Source organism: Poecilia mexicana, unplaced genomic scaffold (genome assembly GCF_051168715.1).
Source record: "Poecilia mexicana isolate PSO_F unplaced genomic scaffold, ASM5116871v1 scaffold_14, whole genome shotgun sequence".
NCBI lineage: Eukaryota > Metazoa > Chordata > Actinopteri > Cyprinodontiformes > Poeciliidae > Poecilia > Poecilia mexicana.
This window is the reverse complement of record NW_028263383.1, coordinates 25,778,343-25,803,493: the sequence shown is the minus strand read 5'-3', so window position 1 is coordinate 25,803,493 and position 25,151 is coordinate 25,778,343. Positions and strand designations below refer to the sequence as shown.

The following is a 25,151-nucleotide window of genomic DNA, read 5'->3' as shown; positions in this document are numbered from 1 at the left end:
AAAAAAACATTAGTGAACTGTTCAACAGAATCAGGCTCTTTGGTCCCTAAAGGAACAGCTAATGGCTTGTGATCCCTCACGAGAGCCGCCTAAACTTTCCAGACTAAAGCTTCCATGTCAGATCATTACCGAGCCACCATTAGTTGCGTAGTGTTACACACGCCATCTTTTTTTTGTTATTTAAAGCATATTATAAAGCCAGTCGCACACCTGATGAAGCTTGAATGCAACAGACACTCCCAGTTCGAATCGTGTTTCCTTTCGTCCCACATGCGTAGCTACTGTCTCCGCTCCGGCTTTGTGAGACGCCACAGGAGTGAGGCGTAGATGCCGCGCATGAATGCCTCGCTGGCGGATCATTATTAATTATCTTCAGGTAGAATTAGCAGACTGACGCAACACCGAAATGGGAATTTCACACTTCGCCATCACACTGGGTTTCTGGAGATTTTGCCCGCTCTGTGCAGGTAGTTGATAAGGACACGTTTTTGCTTGGCAACTGATGTGGCGGTAGTTGTTGGAGGGGGTGCGGGGTTGGGAGCGTCCATGTGAATTTAGAGTGGCTCTGATTTTCCAGTAACCGTTACGAAGATGTGTCAGCATTTTCCAATGAACTGACTGGCGTCACAGCAGGCGAACCCTTCATGTGTTCACCATCTTTTTTTTTTTTTTTGCATATTTCCAGCTTTCTATTTTGTTTTGATGAATTTTCTTTGAGGTCTTTGACATCACCCTAATCTGAAGCTCTCAAAGAGATTCAAGTCTGAAGTCGTCTCTAAATATTTCTTTGAGTCAGAAGAAACATGTTGTAAAATGTAAACGTTTTCTTTAAACCTTAATCTGTCCGGGCTAGGGACACGTCTAGGGATTAAAACCATGTTAATGATGATCAGGAACATCAGATGTGAATATTTTGAAAGAACATTTCACCTCCTAACTTTTAACATCCCGATGTTTCCAAAAATATTCCTCTGGACAGTAGCAAGCCTCTTTGATGCTCCTCTCTGTCGCGAATGTCTTATCAGACGCCAGCGGTTCGCTGTTCGACTTCTGCCTGTGAGTTCATTTTGCATCCAGGCGTCTGATATGATCAACAATAACGGCCGGTGTTGCATTATAAAATCAGCTGCACAAAAAGTAATAATTCTCTGAAAGTAGCAATTCAGTCTAATTAACAAGCAGCTCCCTGAAAGCTGTCCGATCTGTTCAAGATGTCTCTATAGCCTGAAAATTTGTTGTCATTAATAAAACCTAATCATCGTTTTTGATTTAGAGCCGCATTGGAGCGTCTTGTAGACCCTGACAGCAAGGCTCCCTCACCGTCCAAATGAAACTTCTGATGCCGTGACCCTGCGGTTTCCTAGGCGATAATTAAATATGCTGATATGAACTCTCTTAGCAAAGTTCATGTTCTGATAACTGTCTAGTGATGCTATAGACAATGTTTATAACAAAACCTTATTTAAAATTTAAAAAAAAATCAGGTTTCTTTCTTCATGTTTGACGTTCAGAGGGACTGTGGACCTAAAGCTCAGGGCCACTTTAAAGATTAGAAATAAAGTCTAGCTCCCGGCCGGAGGAGGAGGAGGAGGAGGAGGAGGAGGAGGAGGAGAAAAAAAAGAAAGAAAGAAATGACAGAAAAGGGAAAATAAACTTTCTGCTGTCTGTTTACCGATTACTGAAAAATGATCTGTTTACTTGACCCAGTTAAGATTTCGGAGCGACAGCGCGGTAGATGGAGCCGCAGCAGGCGGAGAAGCCGCAGCACACAGAGGACCTGGGGACGAATGACGGGGATCCCTGCGGTCGACTTCTCCCGGATTCCTACCCAGGTTCTGCCCGCGTTTCACCCGAATCGGCGCTTTGATAGTCAGGTTGGGAGACAAAAGCTCCACTGAAGCGACAACTCATTTCACATCATTCCTGGAACCACTTTGAACAGAGAACAGATAAGGCGCATCCATCTGAGCCGCGCTGCTCGCGCTCAAGGCCATTCGGGGTGATTAACGGTAGCAAAACATCGCAGTAAATTAAATACTTTGAATTTCCATTCAAATGTGGGAGTTGCACAAAGATAAGTAGTAAAATTCTAAATTAAAGCCAATTAAGAGCCAAGAATTGATCATATAACTCTGACAGAATCTAATATTTTAACTCCTTATTTAAAGAAGCCAACGTTATTTCTAGAGCCAAAATGTGGCTCTCCGGAAATGGAGCTTCTAAGACGTCACTTATCTTCTTCAACATTATTTTGTCAATCAGATCAAATCAGTTTTCATCTGTATCCTGCCAAATTACATCAATCGGAAAGGATATCCTGTATTAAATTTCGAGAAGTACTAATCCAATGTTGAGACAGTTATTTATTTATTTTAAAGTTTACTAATGGGTAATTTCATCAGTACGTGTTGCCACAACGGGACCTTTGAGGATATTTCTAATCTCCTGAAAGTGAAAGTGAGCTTATGTCAAAAAATATCTCCATATCAATGTCTGAATACAGTTATATCCCCGTAAAAGAAGGTGTTTTGATTGCAGGTGCTAAAACGTACCTTGTTTTTTTCTGCAGACGGTGGGCATTGAGTAAAGCCTTTACGTAAAATGTCGGAAAGAATCTGTTAAGAGAACACCGATGCAGAGGTGTTTTGTTCGGGAGCAAGGCTCCTTGCACACTTAGCCTCATGACATGCAGTCTCTTTGAAACATTTACTCTTACTGGCAGGTCTTTTCATTTCGACTGAATAGCAAAACTCTGCTATTAAAATCTAGAGTTCTGCAGACCTCTGCTGGGTTTCCTTATACACTGTAGCAACTTTTTAAACTACTTTGACTAATTAGGCAAGCATACCGTTTCATGACGAGGATCAGTAGGAATATATGCGTGTTTGAATTGTCATTATTTTTTTTTACAAAGTGCCTGGAGATGACATTTGCTGTGAATTGGCACTATATAAATAAGTTGAATTGAATTGTGCTTACTCTCATTTCAACAAAGGACCCAAAACAAAACGTTGGTATATCTGGATAGGCCTCCTTCAAAACGCTGAGTGGACATGTTTCACCTCATGTGTGTGATCTTAGCAAGGAGAAATGAATGCTTCCACACTTTATTCTTACCAAAAGTTGTAGTCATTTTATTATTTTACATTAAAAAAAAACTGTTATTAATCCACCATCCAATACGTTGAAGGCCATCGTCAGAAGGTCCCTGATTTTCTCAGACCCAGACTAGAACGGACAGAATGGTTTCCTTTCCCTCAGATTGAATAACCACGTTTTGTCGTGTTAAGTGTTTTTGTCGGTAGAGTTTGTGAATCCAGCTTGAGGATTAATGGACCAATTAAAACCTGTTGAATAAGAAGAGCTAAAGTTAATGTCTTAGAAATGTAATAAGTAAGAAACAAATATAAATATTTATATATATTCATTATTCCTTTGGCTGAGGAGCGTTGACACTTTCATTTAGTGGGATGTGACTGACTATGAATTAAAAGCTATAGCAAGTTAGTTACCCTGAATTGTATTATTAAAATCAAGGACGAGTTTTTCATTAATGCGACTCCATCGAGCACCTCGGGTGGCGACAAGGTTGCTGCTCCGCTTACTCCAAACAAACAATTACAAAGAACAACTTTGCATTATGGCTTCACTAATGAGTGTGATTCTTCTCAAACTCAAGGCACAGAGCCATTCATTTCATTTAGCCCTCCGTCTCACAGACACTCCTGGATATAATGTGGACTTTATTTGTTCAAACAGCACAGAGAAGGTTTCATGAACAAATTGATTTTTCGATACTATCAGGTCAATGTCTTTTAGGTACTGGTCAATGTCCCCTTTAATGGCTTATGGAAATGAGTTTTCTGAATCTATGCATATCTGCAGCTCTGCTGATTTTTATTTATTTATTTTTTTTTACATCAAAGAAACACTTATCTATTAAAGAAACACCATTACCTTATAATAGCTTCCATGTCCCCAGGGACTTTGGAATGTATTACGCACAGTCTACTTCGTTTGTCATCCGTTGGTGTTGTTTTTGATGACGTGCGTTAAGTTTTTGCTGTTTAAAGCTCAAAGCTTGTCAAATACGTAAGTTTGGCAACTGTTTTATGTAAAGATTGAGATTGTATTTTTGTCAGATGATTCTTAGGGAGAATAAGATGATAAATATCTGTGGTCTTGTCATAAAAGTGTTCTTATTCTCTGTATCTTTGGCAAATAAAAAAAAAAACAAACATATTTTGGCCTTCATCCATTTTGCTCCTCATCCAGGCCTTTTATTCTATTATTCTTCCAGACAACTCAAGCTGTGGCTCTGAAAGGTGTGCATGTTAACGCAACATGATGAAAACACTTATATGTTTGTCCATCTTAACGTTTATACTGTACAATTCAAGTGGAAACAAATTAATTACAGAAAAAATATGATGAAAAAAAGCTGCAATAACTTAGTCGAATAGGGTGCACAACCTTAGACTAAGACCCTGTTGAAGTCTTTTATGTTCAGTTTTAGCCTCCAGTTTAAATTTACACCTGCCGCCCGATATAGACAATCTGATTAACTCTGAATAAATTTCAGGTGCTGTTTACGTTCTTGATTTGTGCGTCGCGTGAAAAGCATCTCATTTTATAAAGCTGACGAGGCGGAAAAGTGCAGACAGAAATGTCAAGTCATAATCTAAACATTACGGTGCAGTGAATGCTGCCGCCAATACGTGGTTAAAATATGGGTCAAATGATGAGCCTGGTCAGGGCAACAGCAGTCCTAAAGAAGCTGGTGGTGTTTTACACACACGACGGCAAAATCAAGTTTGGAAAAAGAAAATTGTTCGAATCGACAGACTTGAAAAAACATCAACGCCTCCCTAAACGCTTCAAAACAATGTGTGCAATCGTTCCTTTAGATCTAATGATGTTCTCTTGTTACTTTTCTTTAGAATCAGAATTGTTTTTATTTTTGATTTCTATGCTGACGAAGTTATGGCCAGTTCCAAATAACAGTCAAATTCTCCTCAATAGATTCAGATGAATATTAGAAAAATGAAGATGAGGGATTTTTTTTTCTATCTTGTAGTTGTGTTTTCGTCTATGTTTTTTGTGCACATTTTCAAAGAATCACAGTAGAAACGACTGACGGAAACAGTAAAACATTTTTAAAAATCATCCTCAATGCTGGGAAAAAGAGATTTTAGGTTCTGCCAGAAAATCGAAAGTAGCAAAACAGTTCGCTTGAGGTGGTTAGCTGTTCTCTAATATCACTAAGATTTTTTTTTTTACAAGTTACTCTGAGTCTTACAAGTTTCTACATTCCTTCATGACCACAACTTTCTTCTCAGCAGGAAACTAGTCTACATCTCAATGCAAATCTTCCACAATTATACAGCGAGCCACCAAATGTAATCAGAGCTACATAAAACGTGTCAGAAGAGCTGGTTTTTTTTCTAAGACCAACAGTAATTGGGAATCCTCAGGACTCCACAAAGTGAACCTTCAGGTGCCATGAGCTGGAAAAAAACGAAAGTTGTGCGTTGCTTCGAAAGATAACAGATCCTCAAGAAATCATTAGTTTGAAAAAGATTTTCCACACAGATCTCTGAAGAGGCCTCGTCTGCCTCTCAGCTCTCTGCCGTACGACGATGAACTGAATGAGATTAGGGAAATAACTAGGTTGCAGGATCCACAACAGCACGACTGTGATTAGTGACTGCTGTGCTGAAGAACACGGGTTTGGTGGGCGTCTCTGAATGAGTGTGTCAGATATTGCTGTGCGCGAGACGCAGCAACGGAAATCAACCATAAATAAAAAGAGGAAGAATAATTTCCATTTCCAACATATCTAAACAAATGGTGGATTAATGGATTTTAATTTTTGAGGGGGTTGTTTATTTTTATTTTTATTTTTTTGTTTTACGTTAATTAAGGATAAATGTTTTCACATTCTGTGTCAGTCTGACATCAGCAGCCGGGATCGTCTGTCGTTTCACGACGACGTCGTATTTCAGTGGAGGTTTCCCTCCTGCTGGACGGATGGATTGATTGTTACCATAACCTGTACCTCAACAGTTCTGCAGTTAATGGGTGAATTTATTTTGTCTGTCGATGTAGTTACAATTCCTTTCTAATCGTTTTGTGGTCAAAATTTACCGGCGCTGTGTGCTGCCGCTTTGGTTTTAAATAAATGCATTTGTGACGCACTTTATCGAGACGGAGGACTCGAAGCACTTCACACTAAGCTCAGTCATTCACCCATTAATACACACGCATTCACACACTGATGGTGGTAAACTATGATGTAGCCACAGTTTCCCTGAGGCTTTACAATCAGCGCCACCAAGGACACAGAGATCAAGACGGACACAATTTGAACCAGCAACTCGAGCTGAGCCTCCATCGCCCCGGTGAATAATAATGCTGCTAATGCTAAAGCTACAAAAGGGCAAGTAAATTTAACTTTCTATCTGTTGTTTTTTCTGGTGTGTGTGTGTGTGTGTGTGTGTGTGAGTGTTTGTGTTTTTCTTTTTTCGTTTTTTTTTTTTTTTTTTTGTTAAACGAAATGTTAAAAATATAAACATAAAAATAATATTGGTGGAAAGATGTAATGAGGATGGCAAAATACCGATCTATATTTTTCTAAGTAAATACATTCCTATTAAAGTCCATTAAAATAAATTTCCCTCTAAATCTTGGCAGCTATTCAAGTGAACCTGAAAATCTGTCAGTATTTAGAAAACATTCGGGCGGCATAAGACCGCCAGCTATTATTGCCTGGATTTCATTTCCGAACGTCTCAATGCTCCAGTGAATAATTTTGGTGGCCATAATTTGAAGCATAATTTCTCTATAAATGGGTCATGATCAGTCCCCCCCCCCACCAGCAGGATTTGCTGACAGCGGAGTCGTACATTAATCGGGGAAGCCAAGGATCACTCACGGAGAAGCTGAGGAAATGTGGGATGACAGTTCCACCATGAATAGAATGATGGAGCAGCAACCTGTTCAAGGTGAACCCCACCCATCACCCAATGACCTCCAGAGATAAAAACCCACCTTACAGCCCCCAGCCCCGCAGGGATCAGCGCCGCAGACGGCGACCGGACGGACTGAATGAGTAATGCACCCAAAGCAATGACTGCAAATCTCCGAAGGAAGGGATTCAGATTCAGATGAACGAATGTGTCTTACAGCTGAAGACTGCAGGAATGTAAAGTCATGTGAGGAAAACAAAACAAGCAAATAATAAAAAATAAAAAAACTACTATACTATCTCGTTCTTTGTTTCTAGAGTTTCCACGTGTCTCACAGAGCCATTTTACTTTTTATGTTCTGAATCATAGAGCTGGTGCTGCATCTCCCCGGGGGGACAGACAGGATATTTTCTCTGTCGTATTCACAAATGTTAATCGTCTCTCAGTTGCGTTTGGTTAGGAGTCTGACTTGATTTGGTCAGACTGATACAATCGGCCGCCTCAGCACATTTCCTCACGTTTCAGTAACGCTCAGAGCCTTATGTTGGGGAACAAAACCTCAGGATTACAGTATAAAGTTTGACTAAAATATCTTAGGATTAAACCAGGAGCTATTGAAGTATACAACTGAAATCTTTATTTGAGATCTGATTAGCCATTAGCTCTCAAGTTCTCTGTACTTCCTGTCTACTGCTGATAAGATAGTGACTATTTACAGCTACTTCAGAGAACCCCACTTATTTAAACCACCCATTTGGAGTCTGTGTGATGTAAGCTTTTTATATATATACTTTGCTTTTTCTTCCACAACTTGAAAATCAGCCACCGGGATGCAAGAAACGCACAAATTCAGCATTACTTTCCTATCTGATGGAAAAGCATCCAAAATGAACCGCAAGTGCAGCGAAAGGAGATTAGAAGAGGGTTTCCCTGCTCCCTGCCAAACAGCATAACACTAAAAGGACACGACTACCGCGTCCTCCATTATGGCACTATTCTGCTCCAGAGTGAATGAGTGAAAGGAAGGGGATGGTGGCCTAAGAAGGTCAAAATCAGGAAAAAAAAAAAAAAGAAAACAGGATGGGAGATGGAACTAAACTTAAATGTGCCCTTCAATGCCCAGACTGTTGCCTGGGGCAAAGAGGTATTGGTGGAATGTGACAGCAAGGTGAAGGTGAAGAGAAAAGGCCAGTGAATGGTGTCAGCAGGAAACCAGTCCTCAGGGAGACGCCGGTGCTCTGTGGGGTAGCTCGAGTGTCTAGCAATCAAATGGACCGTGACCTGTTTCAAGTACCGTCTGCTGAGCACAGAATTCAGCTTAGAGAATGACCACGGGGCTCTGCGATGGCGAGGAGGCATGAAGCTCTTAAAATAACTGCTGGCTGCTGTCAGAGCAGATACACGGCTTCATATCAGGTCTCGAGTGGCGTTGTTCTACAGCTGGAGTACGCGGCTTCTTGTCAAACACACACCCGAAAAGAAAAAAAAACCCGCTACATCCTCGCCGCTGTATATCCTCTAAACTTTCTCTGCAATCAAGAGTAGCTAATTAGAAAGGAACGGCACTTCATATTGATCGTTCTGCAACACATTGTGAGGGGGGGGGAGTGTGCTTCATGTTGACAGGGAAAATTGCATGGTGAGATTAACTGAATTTATTACGGAGCAGCAGCAATTTTCCTAACGTTTCTTTTTTTTTCTTTTTTCTTTAACTCGTACAGATTAAACTTCATGTTCTGTGTGAATGAATTCTTACCTAACACCAAAGGATTATTAGAGCATTTCTCTTTCTTTTTGTCAGGGAGAATCCGCAGTACTTGATTTTATGTTCACTTGAATGCACCGCGGATCAGTAAGTTCACATAGCTAGCAGTCGTGATCGCTGCTTTCTGTGGATTCTTCTGAATAAAATCACATTTAGGGAAATTGTGTGTGTGTGTGTGTGTGTGTGTGTGTGTGGTGGGGGAGGAGGGGTTGGGGGGCACAATGTATAATAGATAAAGAAATAAAAACTGAATCTAGAATAAATAGATCCTGCTGCTGTAATTATTTTCCACAGGACTGACTGATTATTAATTATTATTAAGAAGAAGAAGCGATGCAAATGCAAAGCTGGCATCAAATCATGTTGAATATCCAGCGTCCTATAAAAATATTTAACTTCTTTAGGAGTGTGTTATTGGACAAGAAGACATTATTTACAACCAGTTATATATGATCCATGTAGGTACTAAGTACACTGTACCCCAGTTAATTCAAGAACGGTCCAGTAAATTCAGCCAAATTCAGGTCCGGTTATTTACAGACTACTTCAGTATTAAGTTGATCCAACAACTCAGATTGAATTGATCATAAAATGCCAACGTATAAAGAAATACAACCTTTAGTTGCTGGCACTGCAGGAATCTCTTAACCTGAGCGAGCATGCAGCATCACTGCAGAGGAACAACAACCTCTAACAAGACGAAACCTCAAGCAGAGTCAGACTCAGGGGGAACAGCTGAGAGAAAAGCTGAGAAATAAAAAAAATATATATACTTCCAATTCGAGGAAAGGAGAACCCACAGAGATATGATGGCAGCAGCGTCTCCATTTCTGCCTGTGTTTAAACGTGACACTGCTTAACCTTCTGTGAAACGAAGGTGAAAAAAAAAAAATCTGAAGTGACACAGTTCAGTCAACAACAGTAATTGCATCAACAATAACAAAGCAGGTGAAATGAAGAAACAAAAGAAAAGCAATAACCCAGGAGTACTTTCTACAGCGTAGAGAGTAAAAGGTAACGCTGAGACTCGGCTGAAATAAACTCGTTAGAAGAGCCATCAAGAGAGCATCAGAACCCTCCCTGCAATGTCTTACATCTAGATTTATCTGAATGTTCCCCAATAAACCATTTACAGGCCACATAAAACAAATTTATATCTGTTTTGGGGTTTGTATAAGAACCATCTCCAAAGGTTAGCAAATACTATGTCCTGTTATGTGCCATGTAAGTAATTTTCTAACCTTTTTGCCCCCGTCTGGTCTTCTGTTCGTTTCTACTGTAAAACCGTTAATTGGTCCAGACTAATTTCTCAGCTGAAGCCTTCATGTTGTTCAGAGTCTGAGCGCCAGATTTGCTCAGGCTAATGGTTCACACCGCTGAGGTTTTGTACGAAGTGTTTTTTTGTTGCGGCCACCGCCTGGCACTTCAACATGTCTCTTATTAGTCATCGAGTCACGCCGTATGGACCCTAATGTTGCACAAAAGACTTGGCAAGAAGTGCCACAGACCATTCCACGAGGCAGTCGATAATGATGATGATTGTTTTGTTGTTTTTTGGGGGGTTTTTTGTTGCATTTCTTCACTACAAGTACTATGTGATTGTCATGACTCACTCTTTAATTGCATTCTGCATGGTAAGTCAGATTGACATTTATATCCTAATATTCATCCCGAGGTCGTTATTTCCGCAGCTTCGGAACGCTTCGGCGTTCCGGTTTTGCAGTCGTCGGGCTTCTCGGCTGGAGTAAACAGAGTATTGTCCGAGCTGTTTTCACCTGCGCTCCCTTCAGATTGCTATTTGAATACCGAGATGTGACTTGATTATTCTTCCATACAAGTCCCCTCGCCTCCAAAATGAATGATCTGTGGCAGGCTTAATGGGAATCAGATGAGAGCCGAGACAAAACGTACTCACTGGGACAAAACCCAGCAGCAACAGGCCCTGAGCACTCACTCAGCTTTCGGCGCGAAGACGGAAATGGGTCGCACTTGTTTTCCAAATGAAAAAAAAAAAAAACCTTCATTTTCTAAATTGACGCTGATATTTAAACAGTTTTACAGCCTTAAATTTGGAAGGAAAACCACAGTGTTTGAGTTCAGACATAAATAATCAAATCTCCCACAAATTTAGTGAGTAAATTACATTATTGTCGGCGCAGTTCTCTCGATCCTTTGGCCGCTACAAGATAAGTCTACTAACTCAGCAGCATTCCTTCTACCTAATCTAGTTATCCGTGATGAAAATGTTCAATTAACTGCCAGCAGATCCCCAGGTCCTGTGCAACAAGCTGCTTATCCCCTTGCCCACAGCCTTCGCAGTGAAGCCCCAGCCAGCTGCAGTAACGTCTGCACATTACGGCGATATTGAAATATTGCTTGATTGACGTTTCAGTTGATGTGGATTAAAACCCCAATCTATTTTCTCGCCTAGCACAGAAAAAAATACTTTTTTTTTTTTTTTTTTAATTTATGTCATAATAAAACACTAAAGAACGGTTCATAAAGCAGCTCTCATCCAAGATTCAAACTAATTCCTGGAGAGACGGGAAATATGAAGGCGATGTTTTTAAATCTTAAGATAACCAGAGTTTTAAAAAACTTTCATAGCAGCTGGTGAGAACTGGATTTCATTTCTATTTGCTCTGCCTTGTTTTGCGTCAACAGCTTTATTCTGACTAAGTGCTGAAAAGCTCTGCTGGTAAGATAGACAAGACTAATGTAAGGTAAAGTGAAATAAATTAGACCTGTAGCCAGCCCAGGTTTTTGCTGCCACCGGCCATTTTTAGCCACCATCGCAACGCCAAATAACATTTTTACAGGGTATACGGCAATACATTCTGCTCAAGAAGCAAAACAAGGTTTGAACAATAACTTAGGCTACAATCTGCAATGCTCAGTTCCATTATTTTATTTTATTATCTTTGGCTAAAATCCAATTTTTTGTGTGTGCAACCATTCATAGAACTAAACAAACGTGACGGCTCATGTGTGAACGGTTTACGCAGAGGCCTCTACAAGAAGTAATAATATACTACAAAGGGATCCACAGACAAACCAATCCATTGTCTTCGGATTGATGGTGAAGATACCGAGCCGACAGTATTATCACGAGATCGTAACATCGCGAAGCGAGCAAAGGAGAAGAGAGCAAATTACGATGGCCTTTTGTTGCATTTACTGCAACGTCTGTGTGGTTGTGCAGTCAGACCACTAGTGGTGTGATAGTGATGCGCTTCACTGACAGACTTCTTTTGTAATTTCATGAATTTCTTAAATTTCAGCCATTGTTTTCATCTTTTTCATTTACAGTGTCCGGGTTGCTCTGGTGAAGGAATATGATGCACGATTCACGTCAGCGACGCAAAAGTCGGTGGAAGTGCGACATGACTGTTTAGAGTAAAATCAAACACGGTCGGATACGCATCCAAATTTGCACCACAAATTAGATTTTCTGGGGGAAAAGAGGCACAAAAAGAGAGAGATTTGGGTCAGTAGCCGAAGACTTGCTCATCATGATACTTCTAACTATTTTAGATTTAAACTTAGAGATGATCAAATGCTGTCTGTGTAACTTTAAAAAAAAAACACTGAAACAGTTTTTCAGTGTAGTGCGGACAGGAAGCTGCAGATTACATGTCAATGTCTCCCCTGACAACCAGCCTCAAGGTAATGCAATATTCATTAATGTAGTTTGTACAGAAAACCAGCCGGGGAATTTAAGGTGATGTTGGGACTAACACTGTTGGTATGGGACAGACATTATTATCCTTTTTTCTTTCTAGTAACACAAGACGGGCTGCAGTGATGTCCACTGAGTCAGAACAGATCACTGAACTTCAGCCAAGGGTAAATCCTCGCTTCAAAATAGAACAAAACTGACGAGCTGTCGCACGCAGAGGCCTCCTTTGGCTCCATTCCTGCTAGCTTGATTTTATTTTTTATTTTTTTAAAGCCTATATGGGCATCCGATGGGGGATGTGGACGTTTTGACACCCACCCATTTTACTCAATATGTGATCTGGCATGTGCCACACCACCAGCCAAGATCTTTTGTGTAACATGCTGATAAATATAATCTGCATCACCTTTTCCGGGCAAAATAGACGCGCTCCTGCAGAGCATCAAGACGCAGCAGTGTGCTGCCATAAAGTGATGAATTATTCAGTAATCTTGCAGCTCAAAATCTGTTTTTTTTTTTATTTATTTGTTTATTTTATTTTGCATCCTTTAAATGATCCAAATATTAGACAAGCAATGAAGTCAATGTATCTACGCCTCAGTGACCGAATACATACAATACCAGTTTTATACCTACTTTTCAAAAGTATTAGATATAGTTGCAAAAAGACAACAGCATCTGGCTCTAAACCTACGCATTGCTAAATTTATTGTGCCTGTGATTCTCCTCGTTTTGCTACTCAATCCCGTTTGCATGTGTGTTGTTTGTAGATCAGGTTTGCGCTTGATATCAAGTGTGTGTCTGTTTTTCTACACCCAGACCTTTAGCAGGTCGGGCCCTGAGGACGTCTGACATGTAGGGAAACATCCAACTCTGCAGCTTCCTCACTCTCACAATCTTGACCAAGTTTGTCACTGTGTCATGCAAGCGCAGCAGCACCAAAGATCAAAAGTATACATATATACATACCTGTATACATATATATACATACCTATTTAAAGGCACACTTACATCTTTTCAGTATTTTTCTCTTTGCTCTCCAGTAGCCGGTGACATTTTGTTGCCAAACTCTTTGTCGTGTCAGTAAAGTAAGTCTATGTGTCTACAGAAGGGTCTGGCCAAGCAAAAAACAAATTCCTTTTAATGTATTAAACAGCAAAAGATCAGAAACATACATTTGATTTAATTCAACAACACTGGAAAAATAAAACAGTGTCGCCGTGACGATATGTGAACCAAACTGTCTGGACCGAAGAGAAACCTCAGAAAACATGGTTGCCTTCAGTTGTTTTGTTTTTTTTTCTGTTAGTCTTTACATATTTCACTAATATAATATCAAATATTGCCAATGTAAATAATATGTAACATTTTGTTCAAGGTAACGCGTTCTCCATTGAAACCAGTGAGTTTTGCCATAAGACTAAATCCCCACGTTTCTCGTTTTCCTCTGCTCTGTGCAGGTGGCCATAAATTTGTGACGGAGGGGGAACATTTGGAGCTGATCTCGATCACCAAAGAGCAGTCGGGAACATACGAGTGCATCGCCTCAAACGACATCTCCAGCTCTGACATCAGGAGAGTCCAAGTCACAGTCAACTGTAAGCACCGGGCTGCCGCCTTCATGGTCAGGACGGAAATGGCTCTTGACTTTTCAGACGACTTTGGGGGTTCGGGATGTTTGGAGCTGCTTTGGCTGCACATCGTTTCCCTGCAAAAAGAGGAGCAAAACAGGAAGTCCACCCTTACACAAATAATTATCTACTTCTTAATATTATTTGTTTAATATAAAGAGAGTTTAATTATGCATCTACAGTTCTGATTTAAAGGAAATACTTTTCAATTTCAGTTTTTCTATCGCAAGTTGCGATTCAGTGCAACAGCAGAAGAAGAACTCCAGAGTCAGTGCAGCAGTAGCCAGAATGTAGCGATATGTGCATTTATGTTTTATTCAGTCGGCTTAATGCTGTGATATCACACATGTTTCTAAAAGTACCGGTGCTTTGGATGGACCAGACATTTGTGTAAACTACTTCAGGGGAAAAATTACAGTGATTTATGGCACCGTCGATGTGCGTCGACCTGCAACGGTACTCGGCTTGTTGTGTGGCTGGATACGTTTAACTAAAGCAGCTTAAGAGGTGGTTTATTATATAACCTCCACTTGGTAACCTGGTCCTGGAACATCCACACATCAATACATGCAGAGGCAGTTTCAAGGCTTAACAACGGGGAGCCAACGTGTACATGCACCACCACAAACTGGGAACAGGTTTCTGCAAAGCCTGTTTCAAGGGCAGTAGAGAGTTTTTTTGAAAATCAATGTAAGATTATTTGCAACATCACTAAGTGTCTTTATGTATTAAAAAAAAAAATGTCTTGTGAAAAATGCTTCAATTCAGTGTCATATGAAATTCAATAGAATGGACCGTAAACAGAACATGGTATGTTCTTCAATTATAAAGGAAAACAGAAGCTTCTGATAGCTTTAAACTCCAAGTATTATTTGTTCTTTCAGATCCGTTGACGATCAAAATCTAAAAACAGAAAAGTGTTTGTTATTTATATTCTGAATGAAATAAATACATTTTTTTTAAAAAAGGCTTCGTTTTAACAACGTTACGTTTTAGGCTCAGGAGAAGGCAGAAAACGGACAAACAAGTCACTGGAAAAAGTTTAATTTTAACATTAAATTGATTGTTGACTGAAGTGTTTCCATGTGAAAACATGGATTTGCTGAGACCACACATTAATTCTGTCAAATTCCCCGCCTCGAGACGCATTTCCTTCTTTGTTTTGTGACGATTTGAAGCGTCTAAACAGTCTGATGGTGCATCCAAGTACAGCTTGCACATCCGATTATCCATGTTATCCTACATGCTTTACATAAAACATTAAAAATTAGTTTTTCTAGAATCAAATATTCAATGAAAAAAAAATCATCACTTCATAGTCAGCACCCTTATCCAGTTTTACTGTTGTATATTTGTTTTATGAAATACTTTTGCAATAATTGCACTATTTTTTTTTAATTAGCAAATGACACAAATGTCTTATTCAACTCATCATGAGCAACATCCTTGGCTATTTTCTAGGTGAGTTTATGTTTTGTTTTTTTTTAAAGCGATTTATTCAGTGAGAAAAGTCAAAGTGTGACCGTAAAAATGCCTGAAGTTAAAACAGAATTCAAATTTAAAAATTGTTCCTTATTGTGAAGCAAACTACATATCCTTTATGTTGCCGCCTAACATTAGTTGGCATGGCGACGAAGACAATTCAGACATAATTAAAACAGTAAATATTCAATCAGGCAGGATGGAATAGTTTTCTGGTTTGAGGTGACCTTGCTGAAATTCTCTGATAAAAAAAAGTCATCTTTTTATTTTTCATTTCATCATTTCTGAGAAGATTACCCAGGGATGTTTCCACAAAATCAGATGTTTTGGTGGAAAAAAAAAAAAAAACATTTCTCCAAGGTGGAACTGTGACACCTGTTTGACACATGCAGAATTATCCCATTCGCATCAGCAGGTGGGAATCTTGGAGTGTCGTCTAAAGAGGAAAATAAATCCGTCAGACGTTGGACTTGGAGAGGATTCTGCTTCGTGTAACTTTCCACTGCTTATGGATAATTAATGCGTTGATGGAGTGAGATGGATCGCGGCTGCTTTAAAAAGCTAATGCTAACAATACGAACAAAGAACGTCCACATCATATAAACCTAACCAATTAATAATTAAAGTTAAACTCTATGTTTGAGAACGTTTTTCTTTTATTATTATTATTTTTGATCTGAGCTCAAGGTTTAAACTCTGGAAAGAAAGATTTTTTTTTTTCTTTCTTGTGTCTGATTCTAAAGTAAATAACATAAAAACCAACCACCATTTCCTTCTTTTTGAATTTTTATCATTAATTGAAATGATAAATTATACATGGCTTCATTAAATGAAAGTCTTTATTCATGAGGGAAGCATTCGTCCATTTCCAACAAGTGGGACTTTGTTCTGAGTTATAAAATTACGCGTACTTTGTGTGTTATTGAAAGGTTCGTCTCAGTTTCGGTTAGATAAGGTGTCTGAAAAGTGGAGCAGTAGAAAATAAAGATCAGCGGTTCTCTCTAAGCTGGAGTCTTTTTGTGTGGAGTCCAGACGAAGCTGCATTGGTTTCATATAAGGAACTTCAACTGCAGGTTAATAGAAAATCTACCCTTCAGTGTGACGTATGTGTGTTTTTCGTTTTGGCTTAAATCTAAAACGTCATCTTCAGAGATGCTGCTGCTCATCTTATTGTTTCCTGTCTCTACAGACTTCCTGACTCTATTTGTCCTCTTCCTACTTTATCACTTATTCCCTAAGGTTCATTCTCAACTCTGCATTAAAGTGCTGAATGAATAAAATGCGATAATTCATTAGTACCATTAATTTCCTTTAGTTGCCATGGGGAAAAAAAACACAAACTATGTAAAACATGAACAATTTCACTTCCGTTTCTTTGTGCAATGACAATAAAATAAGTCTAAGTCACCACCAACCAGTCAGAGTTGAGTTTATAGTAAGACTTTCACATTTATTCATGTTACAATGTGGAAAACTGAAACAGGAGGGGTGTAGAACTAATATATATTATTATTTTTTTAATGTGTTTACTCCTTACTCTGTCGCCGTGGTTTGGTTTTGATATTTGTTTTTTCTTCATTTTTAGACCCTCCCTTCATTTCGAAGGCGAGGAGTACAGGCACTCCGGTGGGACAGAGAGGGGTTCTGCAGTGCGAAGCCTCTGCAGTTCCCAGGGCAGATTTTGAGTGGTACAAAGAAGACCGCAGGCGAGTTTACCTTCTGTGCTTCCTGTGTCTGTGAGAACGGCTTTGAAAAGAACAACACTTAGTCGTTCCCCCCCCCCATCGCCATTGGTTTTTACACAGGATACGGTCATTTTGCATTGCATGACATTTGGATCTGTGAATTAATAAAATGTTTACTCATATTATATGAAAAAAGATTTACTAAATGAAATCCAGGTGATTATTTGTCATCTTTTGTAAAATAAAAAAAAAATAAAAATAAAAAAAAAGCAGTTGTTATTGGTTTTTGCTATGTACATGTTTCGTTCAAAATGTAGTTTTTTAATTTATATGGCACGTAAACTGTTGACTTCTAAAACTGAAAGTAGACCTCTGTTGTCATGAAAATGACATATAGAAATATTGCAAACAACTGTAGAAATGATTGATACAGAATAAGAATTGTGTATTTCTTCAAATCTGTTTCTATTTTAAGCTGATTTTATGTGTTACCAATGTGATAAACCATCTGAGCCAACAGGCCGAGGGTGAACTGCAAAGCGTAGATTATTGTCTGAACTCTATCCGTTGTGCAGTTTGATAGATTGTCTTTATTTTGCAGGCTCCTCAATGGAATAAACGGTCTGAAGATAGAGACCCAAGGAAAACAGTCGCTGCTCATCTTCTTCAACGTGTCAGAAGAAGACTATGGAAACTACACCTGTGTCGCCATGAACACCATGGGAATCACTAACGCCAGCATAATTCTTTATGGTGAGTATAGAAATGCTTTAAAAAGTCCTAAAAATTCACATTGTTGTAGAAGGTCTTGGTTCTTTATGTAATTCGCTGCATGTTTGTCTTCTTTACCGCATCGTATTCCAACATTGCTGGAAGGAAAAGGGCAATTTTAGGTCTCAGAGAGGATAGGGAGGCTGAAGACTGGGCCAAATAAAAAAAATGAAATAAAAATAATTGAATATATTTTATTCTCTTAAGCCAAACAAAGTCTGAAAAATGTCTACATGTTCATATTACAAAAGGGCTATATTTAGATTTGTGAAAAATTCCCAGGTGACACCTGTACAGAGCCTGCAGAGCTCCTTATTTTCATGAAACCTTCCGCAAAACCCATTGCTACCTACTAGTACGAAACAAGCATGTTTATTTAAACATTTTATTTTAAATATGTTTATTTAATCTCCCTTTTAAAGGGTGAAATGGACACGAAGCACCGAGTGATTTCTGCATGTTGTTACATAACAAACCCTGCAGTTTCAGAGGCAGAAGGAGGGAAAATCAAGTTTTAGTCAAACAGTAAAATCAGAGATTTTGATTTGTGATTCCTTCATAAAAAAAAATAAATAAATAAATAAATAAATAAAAAGAATCACCTGGAGTGTTGCTTTTATTCTTCCATGCATGTTTGAGAAATCCTCAAATCTCATTCGGGTTTGCAAAACGCCACCGTCCGTACGCGGAGCCTAGAGTTAACAAATCATCCGTAAATCAGATCAACTCAATGTGGAGTCAAATCTGAGAGCTATCATCATCTACTGCATGTTAGGAATGTTTAAAAAACAACCTTTGTGAATTTTTAGAATATATATTTTTGAAACCTAGTCCCACATTGTTTTAGTTTTTTTCCCCAATTTATAATATACTAGTTCATCATGCATAAAAAAAAAAAAACTTCTTGCATAAAGCAAAGGTAAAGAATATAAAAAAAGCAGTGCAGGAGTCACTTTGTGTTGTTCAAAAAGTGAACTGTCACTAAAGTGCCTGTAGTGCAAACACACTCAAAATAAATCAAATAAACGTGCAGGCGGACATGGAATAACGTCCCGTTTCTTCCGCAGGTCCGGGCGCGATGCACGACGTGAACGGGACGCCCGTCCTCCGCCGCTGCTCCGCCTGCCTCCTGCTGACTGTGACCTTATCCCACCTGCTCAAGTTCTGATGAAAGACGTGCCCCCCCCCCCAGCCCCCTCACTTCGAGCTTCTCGCAGCACTGAAGCAACAAGAACAGACGATTTAGTCCTATGAGAAGAACAGGAAACCAAGAACGCCACTGGCTCACGCTCTTTGCTTTCTTTCGTATTTCCTTTCCGGCTTTGCATCGGAGTCTGTTCTCTGTCGGTTCACCAGGAGTGACAGGCGACTGTGGAGAGAAGGGAAACGTTTTAAACATGCACTAATTTGATGATGGTAAAACTACAGAGCTTGTGTGTGTCACCCCCTCTCCCCCCCGAAACCTTTTTTTGTATGTGAAATAGGGAGAAAAAAAAAAAGAAGAAAAAAATGTGTGTTACTGTTGATAGTTGACTGTTTATTGCCCAATATTGAAGTGTAAATTCAGATTAATACTATTATTGTGTGACATCTGTTCAATATCTGTACAGTACCAGTAAGCTTTTTTAAGTCAATGACAAAAAAAAAGAGGGAATAATGCAATGTGATTGTTGAATTTCACTGTATTTTTACAGTTGTATGCAAAACAGAAAAAAAAAAAAAAAAAACGCTGGTCCTCCGAGGCGATCGGTCGAGAACATTAAAGAATTCACCATTATTTCTCAGGCAAAGTCCTATAGCATAGTGCATCCTCATTTTTACCTTGATCATAGTGTGTGTAGAAAATGTACAAAGTGAACAGTTAACTCCTGCACTCTATGAAAGGCATTCATTTCTGAGATGGCATTTTCTTTTTCTTTTTTTTTTTTTTTTTTGAAACACCTCATCGTCACAGATGTCATAGCAGCTTCAAGGCATGTTCATACCCACAGTCTGAATTTGGATTCACGCGACTCATTGGTGTGATTTTTTTTTTTTTTTTTTTTTTTTTTTTTACTTCAAAACAAAAGCGTTAGGAGGGACGACGGTCCGGTCTGCGCTGTGTGACAGCGTTGTGAACTGTGTCAGCTTTAATTAACCACTTCTTACTTTTTGCCTTCTTAATAAGCGTTTCAGTTATTTTTAATCATTTGTACCTATTGTTCCCAAACCGTGTTTTTCCCCCTCTGTCGTCCAGACTCCTCGTTTTAATGTAGTGGCCAGTATAAATCGTGTTATTAGGTTATTTAATCCATCTCTTAGGCAGCCACAGTGGTCCTCTTGCTTCTGTTTTGAGCATTAGACCTCTATGCAAACCAGACTTTTATGTTTAGAGCTTACAGCCATCTTTTTGAACGTTTAAGGGAAAACGCATGGCAGGTTAATTGTACTAAATCATTATTCTATTTATTTTTATAGTTTGTGCTTTTTTTTAAACATTTTATTTATTGTTGCTGGAAAATGGAATTAAAACTTAAATGTGCAATTAAAGCAACCATTCCTCTCAGTTCATATCAGCATTATTGAAAACATGGGATGTTTCTGATCAGGACTCCAGTGAGGCTGAGTCACACTTATACACTCCAGTACATTTATGGTTTTAAATTTTTGTCTACCACAACGCTGGACACGTTTGACATTAAGCAGTTTGAAGCAAATTGTCTCACCATAAACTTCGGTGGGGTTCAGAAATATGAGACCATCTGAAAGACTTAAAGCAAAAGCAGAACTGAACCCACCAAGATCACAACGTCTAACGAGATGGAGTGGCTGAGAACTAAATTATGGGCAGTTAAAAACATTGTAAGAGGAGAAGTATATTTTTCTCTTTTTTTTTTCCAGATTGGCTGTAAATCATGTCACTGCATCAGGTGCTGGCATAGAAGCTTCATCAGAGTTTCATCAGGATCCTCTGAGTCATTATTCAGGACTACGATCGGGACGTCCCGGCTTCTTTTTGTTTCTTACTTTTCTTCTCCTGTATTTATTATTTATTCTACATTACATATCTGCTGTCATGCTGCAGTCATGTAAAACTGTGACAGAGAGAGAGAGAAAAAAAATGAAGACTTGAAATGTCTGTTCTGTCATCCAGTCATTTCTTTGCCAAACTTGCTAAAGAATTTCTTTGGTTTCATATTTTTTTAAAAACGATATCAGATATCTCGGAAATGTATGAATGTTCCCTGTAGCTGCTATGAAGCGACATTCCTGTGTTGTGAATGTGTACTTTCGACCTGATGTGCCCGACATCAACAGTAGTGGAAGCTGTTCCTCCAGGACCGGAGGCCGGCGGACCGACGTTCAGGGGACGATTTTCAGTCAACCGTCTGACTTAAGCTCCCCGCTGACTGAGAAGTGCGAGCGGTCGCCGACGTGACGTCCCTCTGTCGCTCGCTCCGCTCTCGTGCAAAAACCTACGAGTTAAGAATCGTGTTGAAGACAAAAGAACCTGGACGAGAGTGATGTATATGGGAGTGTTTTGTACTTTACTCACCTATGTGCTTGTGAAGATGATAGTGAACCAGTCAGTTACCGACTACAGTGTCTGGCCAAAAAAAAAAAAAAAAAAAAGTGAAGAAAAAGTAATGCTTCATTTCTTTTTCCAGATTGTTATCTTTTTTTTTTTTAAGTGACCGAGATCAATGAGACAGTAAGATAGACCAACGTCTGTAAAGCACACTATTATATTCAATCTGTTTGTAAATGTACCTGAACCACTCTTTATACTCAGAGTCAGTCCAGTTGGTCCCGGTCTCTGGCTGCGGCTACTTGCTGCTTCACACAAGTTGCTGCTGGCTGAAACAATAATCCCTGCTCTTCTCCAAATGGACGCTCTTTTTTTGGCCAGTCAGTGTATTTCACAGGATGTGATATCTATGTTATGTTTTTTTTTATTTTTGTTTTTGTTTTGTTTTGTTTTTTTGCAGCTATGACCTCTGCAAACCAAGGTTAAAGGGTCTGTGTCATACTTTCCATTCCAGATAGAGCAACATGACAAATATTGATGTCAATAATCTTGAATCACTTTATTTTAAATCCTGATTAAAAAAAAAAAAAAAAAACGACTCTAGAACTTAAGTTGTGTTTTTTTCCTAAGGTGTGGCGTTTATATCTATCATATATGTAGATCACATATATGTATCTACGCATATATGACTCCATTTGATTTTTACTTTCGTAATTTTAATAACGAGAAGAAAATAGCAAACTTACAATGACATTGGTTGTTTTCTTCAGGCTCAAAAATGATTTTAAAACTCTAAAGTTTCAAACATTACTTTGCAGAACACATTAAATGGAAACTTTGATCCTTCCTTTTTTTTCCCCTTTCCCTTCTTCCTCCATCCGTCCCTTTCAACAGGGACGACGGACATGGAGAGCTTTCAGAAAGCTTCAAGAAAAATCCCAACCAAAAGAAGACGATAGAGAACTAACGGCAGGACAAATACACATTTTCGTCTTTCAGTCTTTTAAGTTTTAAACTTTTTTTGTTTAGTTGCTTTTCTTTTTTTCCTCTGAGGTGAGGAGTGGGGGGCAGCTGGAGAAAAATGTTTTAAAGACAAAATTCCAACTTTATAAGTTATTAGTAGATTTGACCACACAAAACAATAGCAGGTTTCAACGGCAATTATTTTCTAAGCAATCTTGCAACATTTTTTTCAGAACGCTTGATTGTTTTTTTTTTAACTGATTTCGAAGGAAAGGATTGCACAATTTCAGCTTAAAAATCAAGCATAACAAGCCAGAAGTGATACCATGTTACTTTGACCTTTGAGATTTTCTCCCTAAGTTACCGACATCAAAGATCATTTTCACACACTGAGCTTGACTTTTTACCATGTGTCCAGAAGCCAGTTGTCACATTACCATGTTGCAAAACAAGCAAACTGAGTAAGGGAAACATATGTCAATGTGATACAGCTAATGGCTCTATTATATCTGGTTGCCATGGCCACCCCCTGTCTGCTCTGCCTCCGTTTTCTATTGGTTCTGAAACGTCTCTCCCAGATGTCCGTAACGTCCGGTGATGGCCGCTCGCGCCTGCAAGGTTAAACAACCACTGGGGCGTCTGCAGATGAGACGGATTATCTGAAGATCCAAAGACAAAACATTATTTTCTCTCTTCGGAAGCATTAAGTAGCGCTTGTGTCTGAAGTCCTCATCGAGACGTAATTCAATCGAAATAAAAGCTAAATGCGCCTTGCCTGAAAGTCTGAAAGTGCAGACATCGTAGTGTTGGGGTCATTCATTGGCCGGTGCTCTCATTGTACGATGAAAAGTTAAATGTCCAAACTGCACAGATCTAATCACAACCTTTTTAATTTTTTAGTTTGATCAGTGGAGCTTCTCTTGTAATAATCAAGAAATAATCCGTCACCCCCTGCTTTGTTAATGATTTTTAGTTAAAAAAAAGAAATATTTCTCTGTAATTCAGTGAAAAATTATGCAAATAATAATAGTGAAATAGATGTACTTAAATTGCTATGGTCTTAACCAAGTGTGTAAAACAGATGTTATTGATCAATTGCTGGCAGCGGTATCAAAAAGGAACTTATTTAACGAGTTGACAAAATGAAAGAGGCTCAGGAAATGAGAAGAGTGAAGAAAGGAAAGAAGAAAATATCCCAGGGAGAATATATCCGTTTGGGTGATGATGGGACAGGATCTCCTCGAAGCCCACCTCTCGGATCTACGCAGGTCCACACCGGAGTGGAAATGAGGAGCAGCAGAGAAAATCAAGCCGTGTGAATTCAGGAGTCAGAGTTATTGACATGTAAGGTGGGGTGTGTGCAGCAATTTCCTTCCATATTCATTCTGTAGTGTGGAAGTGCATCAGTGGAGCACAACTATTTACTGGTGATGGATACCGTACGTTATCGAAAACATCTGGAGAAAAACCAAAAAGTGAGCCGTGAGGTAAGACACGAAACCCACTTAGTGTTTTCAGAGGATGATGAGGCAGTTATTTCTCATTTAACAGGAGGACATGAGTTCCCCTCTCATTACTTCTAAATTGTGTGTTTGAGTGTGTGAGAATGGAGGGTCGAGGACAAACTCCTGACCCCACAACACTGAGCAGGATAACACACACTCCTCACACTGCAGTGTTTTTCAGATGCGATGGCTGCCGTGGTAACATGGAAGGTCGCAACGAAAACTTAGACCACCGATTCCGTGTCCAGAATGTTCCGCTTTTGTTCTGTGATTATCGGAAACACATACGGTAGCTCAGCTGTTTACACTTAAGCTACATAGGTTCTTTGTTGCATGTTTTCCCTTTTGTCCGGCTGCAGGACACAAACTGTCCGCTAACAGCCGTTTTGGGAAGAAGCCGTCTCTGAAAGTCCGCTCAAATCCCAGAAGACTTACTGTTGCTGGAAAATGTGATGCCGCTCCACAGCCGAGGCCAAGGTCAAGGACATCCTGCCGTGGGTCTAAATAAGAGCTTTTAGAAAGCTACAAGAAAAATCCCAACCAAAAGAAGACGATAGAGAACCAACAACGGGACAAGTAGACATTTTTGTCTATTTAAACTTTGTTAAAAACAAAAATCTGTTTGTTTTTTTTTTGTTTTTGTTTTTGTTTTTTGTTTTCCTCTGAGGTGAGGAGTGGAGGCGGCTGGAGAAAAATGTTATAAAGATAAAAATCCAACTTTATAAGTTAATTAGTAAATTTGACCAGACAAACAATAACAGGTTTCGACAGCAGTTATTTTCTAAACAAACTTTCAAAATTTTTTCAGAACACTTGATTTTTTATTTTTAACTAATTTTGAAAGAAACAATTGCACAATTTCAGCTCAAAAAATCAAGCATCACACAAACAATATTTTTTGTCAAGTAAAGATCAATATTTATACATTTATTGATCAAAAAGTGAACTATTACTACGTTGACTTAAAATCAGGACCACATGACATGTTGCAACAACGCAGTAATTCATGCAAAACAAACATCCACTGTCAGGAGATGGACATTCTTTTCAGAGGCCTGACAGTTTACGTTTAAAAATTCTTTAATCTTTTATATTAAAATGTTCTGTGACACAGACTTTTGCATGTCCATTACATTGTGTGGCAGGACCTGCTGACTGTCCAATACACTCAGTCAGTCAAAGCACTGTGTGGTT

General features: G+C 39.1%; 1 protein-coding gene across 1 annotated transcript in view; it reads left to right on the top strand.

Annotated features, from left to right (window-relative positions):
• opcml (opioid binding protein/cell adhesion molecule-like) overlaps window positions 1-20,029 on the top strand; it is a 145,696-nt gene extending 125,667 nt beyond the window's left edge. Inside the window, exons 4-7 of the mRNA XM_088012433.1 lie at window positions 13,873-14,010; window positions 17,111-17,231; window positions 17,812-17,963; window positions 19,049-20,029. Of these exons, the coding sequence (XP_087868559.1) occupies window positions 13,873-14,010; window positions 17,111-17,231; window positions 17,812-17,963; window positions 19,049-19,149 (512 nt within the window). The 3' untranslated portion in view covers window positions 19,150-20,029. The remainder of the gene's footprint in view (window positions 1-13,872; window positions 14,011-17,110; window positions 17,232-17,811; window positions 17,964-19,048) is intronic.
• Window positions 20,030-25,151: the final 5,122 nt, after the last annotated feature.